The sequence below is a fragment of the Myodes glareolus genome, chromosome 9 (genome assembly GCF_982192425.1).
Source record: "Myodes glareolus chromosome 9, mMyoGla1.1, whole genome shotgun sequence".
Taxonomy (NCBI): domain Eukaryota; kingdom Metazoa; phylum Chordata; class Mammalia; order Rodentia; family Cricetidae; genus Myodes; species Myodes glareolus.
In genome coordinates this window covers 66,465,583-66,472,963 of record NC_142034.1, presented here as the reverse complement: position 1 = coordinate 66,472,963, position 7,381 = coordinate 66,465,583, and the positions used below count along the sequence as shown (strand labels likewise).

The window sequence follows — 7,381 nt, the reverse complement described above, 5'->3', positions numbered from 1 at the left end:
CACCTCGAACTTAAGACTTAAGTTAGTTTTTTTCCAGACTTTTCTATTGGCACAAAAAGGTAGATAGTCAGGTATTGGGGTCCTTCTAGTCAGGGTCTTGTGTTACATAGGCTGGCCCTGATCTTCGAGCCATCTGCCTGAATAGCGAGTTGGTTTGCACCACTGTACCCAACAGATCTAGAACTTGTGCTGGTGGGTTTGCACTAAGATACCTGTGAGGTCTCTGGTGAAGGCAGCAGAGTGGCTCTCAGTAACAGTGCTCTGGCGTGCTACTGGGTCTTAGAAAGGGACGGGAACATTCAAAGAATTCCGCTTTTCTCCGAGGACAGACTAAGACTGCCAAGATGAAAAGTGGACCTGGCACTACATACAAGAGGTGCTGCTAGAGGACAGCCACGAGAGCTGTCATGTGAGCTCAGGGCTGAATGAAGGGGGGTGTCCTCTGGTGGAGGAGGTACTAGCGGTGTGTGTGTGGGGGGAGGGAATGAAGAGCCCTGTGTTTGCAAATTACTAGTTTCTTAGCTTATTCAGCCAATGAGCTTTCACTAAGTATCTACTTAAGTGTTGGAATGAGCAATTGACGACACTGTCCTCCCCACTGCAGGTAACCTACCTGTAGCCAGACAGTAAATGACTTACACACATATAGCCTGAACTGTATAAGGGCACTGAGATTAAGAGACAGGGAGTGTTTTTTAGGGAAAAATTCAAGGTGGCAGCAGCTGGACAAGACTCCATGCAGGGCAAGGTGCTGAGAAGAGGCAGGAGGTGGAGGTGCAGAAAGAGAAGGGAATGCAGTCATTGCTGGAGGAGTAGGGAGCACTACGAGCAGATGCAGAGCAAGGTAACTGAATGGGTCTAGACCATCCCCCTAAAGATTGCTTAGTAATACATGCTTTCTGCTAGAACTTTGAGTGAACACCTTTGCATCTCTGACTTTGTGATTCTCATAAGTAGGGGATACAGAAGTAATAATATCCAAATGTTAGCAAGTTGATAACACACATTATTGAAATGAGCAGTTGAAGAGGAAAACGGCTGTCATTCTCATTTTTCTATTGGGTGAATGTGTATGTTTATGTACTATGGGTGTATCTGGTGATGTGGAGGTCAGAAGAGGGTGTTGGATCTCCTGGAATTGGACTTACAGATGGCTGTAAGCCACCATGTGTGGTTAAAATTGAACCCAGGTCCTATGGAAGAACAGCCAGTGCTCTTAACCTGAACCATCACTCTAGCTCATTGGATTATTACGACTATTTCTGAAACACGGTCTTGCTTCAGAGTCCAGGCTAGACTTGATTGAATTCCTCCTGCTTCTGGTTTTTCCCAGCAGTAACAGAGGTTACTGCAGTATGCAGGGTTGCTCCCAACAAGTGCTGGTTTCAGCAAATCACAAAGGTGAGTTTGTAGTTACCAACTACTCTTTATTCAAGTGGAGGGAGCTAACCTTTCCTGTTCTGTAGATGAAAATGCTTGGAATTATCCCGTCCTTTATGTAGTCAAACCCACTCACATTTGTCAAGTCTCTTGCCTTTAAAACCAGTGCATCTTCCTAGAGTTTATACAATGGTACAGTACTTCCTTTTCTTGGGGCTTAGCATTTTTTAGACCCCCAAAGCCAGGCACACAGAATTATCTCAAAATGCACATCCCATGGAGTTCCAGCTGGGACTATTTCTTGATGCCCACAGATGAAGCCTTCACAATGAACCTCAAGACAGACAGGAAGAAGGTATGCTTTGCCCACCCAACCTGAGCACATCTGCTTTTCCCATTCTACAGCAGTGATGGTGGAGGCATCAGCCTCTGACCTGTCCTGCTGTGTGGTAACTAGGGCTGGTGAATAAATAGGACTTGGGGTTCCAGGGTGTAAAGTGAAGTCTAATGATCTGGGAGGCACAGGTAAAATGAGGAAATAGGCGCTGTTCTCCAGGCTGTGTTTTAGTCAATTCTCAAAAAGGGTTTTATGACCCCAAAGATTAAAGAACCACTAACAGTGATTTTTTTCCTGAGCTGACTGACCACCACCAGTCATGTCACAAAATCTGGAGGACACCATTAGCTCTGTTCTCAGAAAGCTAATGTTTAAGTCAACACGATGGGCAAGGCCAATTCCTTTAGTCTTTGAGAAGTGGGAAAGCCCTAACCCAACAGCGCTGTGTGTCGAATGCACCTCCCACAGAATGCTACGCTTCCGAAGGTAAGGATTTATACAGGCAGCTGCATCTGGGATGGACAGACTTTGGGTGAGTACAAAGGTTTTCTCTTTGGGGAAACCACGTAAGGCTGGAGACGATAGTCTTGGTGAGGGCTGGTTCTGAGCGACCCTGCTGGCTCTCTGCTCCATTACAGGAGACCACTTGGGAGGCACCAGGCGGGTTCCATTGTAAGTGGATCCAAGCTTCACCCTCAGATGTCAGGTGATCACAGCATCTTTCCATTGAAGATCAGGGTGAAGGCCAGGTGAGCTGTGACTGAGAAGAAAGCTGTTACATGTGTGACACGGTTTTATGGCCTCTGGAAGTTCATGTGTGCAGGGTCTGGCAGTATCTTCTGTAAGCTCTAGTGTGGCCATATTTCTGAAGGAGCTCCTCGGCCTGTTGCTGCATCTCAGAGTTCACGGCACCAGGCCACTGGGACCCGATGTGAAGCAAGACAAGGCAGCACTCTAGCACATCTGGGAAGGGCCAGGCCTAAAACAACAAGACAAGGCAGTGTCTGCAGGGGCATGCACTGGCAATTCTATGGAGAAATGCATGAACCTAATATGTCTGTTGGCATGTCTTCATGGGTGAGTCCTCCAGTGACCCCAAATCAACCCACACACATAGCTGTTCCTAGTACCAGGCCACAGCTCAACACACTGCTCCTCCATGAGTGCTGGGCACGTGCTACCATCTACCATCTGACTTGATTGTTTTACATCTCAACCATACATAACTCTTGCTTAGTTTTCCCCAAGACTGAGCTGTAAGCCTACTGTGTGCTACTTTCACAAATCACTTCAGCTATGACTTCAGCTACGCAGAGACAACTGCGTAGAAAAGTTTTTTCTTTTGCCTTTTTAAAAAAAAAAAAAAAAGATTTATTTATTATGTATACAGTGTTCTGTCTGTCTGTATGCTTGCTGGCCAGAAGAGGGCGCCAGATGTCATTACAGATGGTTGTGAGCGACCATGTGATTGCTGGGAATTGAACTCAGGACCTCTGGAAGAGCAGTCAGTACTCTTAACCTCTGAGCCATCTCTCTAGCCCCTCTCTTTTGTCTTTTCAAGACAGGCTTTCTCTATATACAGGCTTTCTCTGTATACCTCTGGCTGTCCTGGAACTTGCTCTGTAGACCAAACAGCCCTAAAACTCAGAGATCTGCCTGCCTTTTGCCCCCCTCCCCCATGCTGGGATTAAAGGTGTACACCAGCACACCAAACTCTTTTGTTTTTCGAGACAAGGCTTCTCTGTGTAGCCTTAGTTGTCCTGGAACTCGCTCTATAGACCAGGCTGGCCTCGAATTCAGAGACACCCCCCCCCCCCCCCCCCGCCTCTGCCTCCCAAGAACTGGGATAAAGGCGTGCCCTGCCACCACCAAGTGGTGCACACCTAACTTTTGTATCCTAAAATTTTAAGAACATACAAAAATAGTAGATGTAGCTGACCTTCAAGGTTTGTCCTGAAGTATCTCCAACACCCTTACCTTTACACTCTCTGGAAACTCAGCTATTCTCTTATTCGCCTCTGTAAGCCTTCTGGTTAATTCAGGGAGAGAGACCGATGCATTTCTTTCTTCTCTGCTAGCAAGAGAACAATAAACTAAAGTCATATATGGTCACTTAACTTTTACTCCAAATGTTTTAAAAAAAAATTCTTTTGTTTATTGTACATACATGTGTGTGTGTGTGATCATGGTTGTACTTGCATGCCATAGGGTGTATGTGGAGGTTTGGAGATGGTTCCCAAGTTTCAGGAATGGTGGCAAATGCCTTTACCACCAAGCAACCTGCTGACCCCCAGGGTTTTTATTGTGGTAAAGTAGTAGCCTAAAAACATACTTCCATTCCTCATGTTGTGTATCCGTCACTACTGTCCAGGACCAGAGATTTTTTTGAGACAAGCCTCACTGTGTGACCCTGGCTGACCTGGAACTTGATTTGTAAACAAGGCTGGCCTCTTGAGTTCTGGAAATAAAGGCATTCACTCCCACACCTGCTCAGGCCCAGAGTTCTTTTTTTTTTTTAAAATTTTTAAAAAATATTTATTTATTTATTATGTATATAATATTCTGTCTGTGTGAATGTCTGCAGGCCAGAAGAGGGCACCAGACCTTATTACAGATGGTTGTGAGCCACCACGTGGTTGCCGGGAATTGAACTCAGGACCTCTGGAAGAGCAGGCAATGCTCTTAACCACTGAGCCATCTCTCCAGCCCCCAGGCCCAGAGTTCTTATGAGACTGGAATTTGCCCTTCTGTGGTAATGCTTTCTGCCTACAGCAGTGACTGGATTTCTAAGTCATAACAGACCTTTTTTTTTTTGGTCTGTTTGTTTTTCAAGACAGGGTTTCTCTGTAGTTTTTGGAGCCTGTCCTGGAACTAGGTCTTATAGACCAGGCTGGCCTCGAATTCAGAGATCCACCTGCCTCTGCCTGCCGAGTGCTGGGATTAAAGGTGTGCACCACCACCGCCCAGCCATAACAGACTATTTTCTAATTCCTCTGGAGACAGCCCCATATTTCCTAGGTGGCCCAAATTTTCAGTAACCTTGAACCCCTGAGCCTCTGGTTCCCATTTTGGAGCATTGGGCTTACAGGGAGCTGCCCCTGAGCTGCCTGCCTCTAGTTCTGGACCGCTGGAATTACAGGCAGATAGTTTTAAATTTTTTTTAGATTTACTATTTAAATGTATGCATGCATGTCTATGAGTGGGTATATGCACATGAGTGCACGCACCTATGAAAGTCAGAAGAGGGTGTTGGATCGTCTGGAGCTAAGGTTACAGGCAGTTCTAATAAAAGAGCAGGTACCCTAAATTACAATCTGTCTCTGCAGCCCCATAACTTTTCAAAGTTAATATAACCTCTACAGATTTCGGCACTTCCTGCTATCTTCTAGGTTTAGCCCGGGGAATGTAATCAAGATGAAAGGTACTAGAAACATCCACAGAGCACATAGCTGTAATCGCAGTGGAGTGCTACTGGAGGTGTACTCTCTAAAGCACTAAGTACCTTCAGAAGGGCTAGAATCAGCTGTCTCACCTAGGTCTGCTGCTTCCCAGGCCTAGTCAACGGCATCACATGCTTATCTGGACACAGTTATAGGACAACCTGATCTTACCTTGGGCTCTGAGGTTGGGAAGGAGCCTGCTCTGCTTCCTGGCCAGGGTCATCTGTGCTGGGACCGTTGGCTGTAGCCTTGCAGAGCTGACTCTTCTGGTGCTGGCGGATCATTTCTGCCAGTGTCTCCTGGACTTCAGCAACAGTCCTCTGGGAGGCCTGGAGGCTGGCGTGCCTTTCTGAGAATAGCTCTCTGCAGGAACTAAGTAAACGCTCACTCTCTCCACTGAGCCTGAGACCTGGGCCTGAAGGTGGGCTTGACCGTGGCTGAGGAGCAGCAGCCCCAGGCTCCGTGTCTTCGGCACTGGCACTGTCCTCTGGCTCCCTCTGCTCCGCAGGTACTGTGCTTTTCACCCAGATGCTGGACTCAGGGCCAGGCCCACAGAGCGACCACCAGACTTCATACAGTTGCCCATAAATAAAAAAGGCCTCTAAGCTTTTGAAAGCTGCAGTGGCAAGAGATAGGTCACCCAGTTTGTCTCGTAGGTAGTCACAGCCTAAAAGAAAAGGATCTTGGGATATGTCATACATTTCTTTATCCATGAGAAACCTGGTTTCTCATCCTTATGTTCTATCACCCAAGAAGACAGACCCCAGGAAAAGGGACAGCAATGTAACTCTTGGTATTATATCCTCTGCCCAAAGCCAATGGAACTAATCATTTCCTTTCCCTGCCTTGGGACAATGCAATCACTGCCACAGGTGACACCACTCACAGCTTGACAGAAAAGTACTGTTTCATTAAGAGCTCCAGGGCCACACTAATGTGGGGGTGGGGACATGAACTATATCCGTGTTCTGAAAACTGAGATGAATTGTAGGGACTGATCCCACAGTTAAGAAATGCCTTGCTTTCCTGATCTTTCCAGCTTGGAAATGCACATTTATGTTTTTGGGGGTTTTCCAAATCAGTGTTTCTGTATATAGACCAGGCTGGGCTTGAACTCACAGATCCGCCTGCCTCTGCCTCCAGAGTGCTGGGGTTAAAGGCATGCGCCACCACTGCCCTGCTGGAAAGTCACATTTCTTGGCCTGACGAGGTCTCATGTACTTCAGCCTGGCCTTAAATTCACCACATAGCACCCTGAACTGCCGATCTGTCTGACCACCCCACTCTTCCCCCATGAAGGGAGGACAGGGTGAAGGCAACCATGCCAACTCCTATTTGTTTACCTCTCTGAGCTTTAAGGGAGAGAGCAGAGCCAGGTAAAGGCACCAGTGCAGATGCTGGTTTGTCTCACTTTGTAAACTATGCAGCTTAGAATCTGTGGTGATTCTCTTGCCACAGCCATATCATCTTTTAATGGTGTTGCCATTCCCAGTACAGTACCATTTGAGGTGGTTATATTGTATTATAATAGGAGCACCCCAGGCAGAGATGTGTGTGTGTGTGTGTGTGTTTGTGTGTGGGAGGGGAGGGTCACTTACCACTTGGGAGAAAGGCTGAGTAGATTTCCTGCATGAGGGTGAAGTTCCCTGAGGTGTAGCTCTGAAGAACAGCCTGCAGCAGTGCTGGTACAACCTCCTCCCAGGAGGCAGTCTGTTGGCTCAGTATTGCCAGGGTCAGGTCATGGCAGACGTGAAGCAGCAGCTGAAAAGAGGCCAGAGTCTCACTCACCTGCTAACACCCTCCTGTGGCAGAGACTTGGCAAGCCCGGTGCCATAGCTAGGCACTACACTGGAAACCATCCCATAGAACAACTACTCTGGAAACCCTTGACCTCCCACCCATCACCCTCTGTCTGGTGTTAAAGTCATTCTGATCACTGCACTTAATGAATGGCAAAGGAAGCTGGCATGCCCAGGGAGCTGAGGCAGGAGAATCATGAGATCAAAAGATTGAGTTATACAACATCCTATCTTTAGACTGCAAACAAAAACAAAGTAAGTTAACTTTCTGGATCTACAAAGCTATAATTAGAAAAACAAAATGGGGGTTATGTTTGATTGGTCGAGTACCTGCTTAGCACACACAAGGTCCTGGGTTTAACCTCAGCATCACATAGACTCAGTGTGGTGATACACACTGGCAATCTTAGCACTGGGAAAGTGGA

The 7,381-nt window shown here is 47.0% G+C and overlaps 1 protein-coding gene across 7 annotated transcripts in view; it reads right to left on the bottom strand.

Annotated features, from left to right (window-relative positions):
* Window positions 1–1,406: 1,406 nt before the first annotated feature.
* Window positions 1,407–7,381, bottom strand: part of Gemin5 (gem nuclear organelle associated protein 5) — a 44,018-nt gene continuing 38,043 nt past the window's right edge. For 4 of the 7 annotated variants that reach the window (XM_048437761.3, XM_048437762.3, XM_048437765.3 and 1 more), the window contains exons 25-28: window positions 6,756–6,918; window positions 5,329–5,824; window positions 3,695–3,791; window positions 1,407–2,696 (exon numbers count right to left, since the gene is read on the bottom strand). In XM_048437761.3, the coding sequence (XP_048293718.1) occupies window positions 2,529–2,696; window positions 3,695–3,791; window positions 5,329–5,824; window positions 6,756–6,918 (924 nt within the window). In that variant the 3' untranslated portion in view covers window positions 1,407–2,528. The remainder of the gene's footprint in view (window positions 2,697–3,694; window positions 3,792–5,328; window positions 5,825–6,755; window positions 6,919–7,381) is intronic. The other 3 variants (XM_048437759.3, XM_048437763.3, XM_048437764.3) reach the window with 1 other exon arrangement.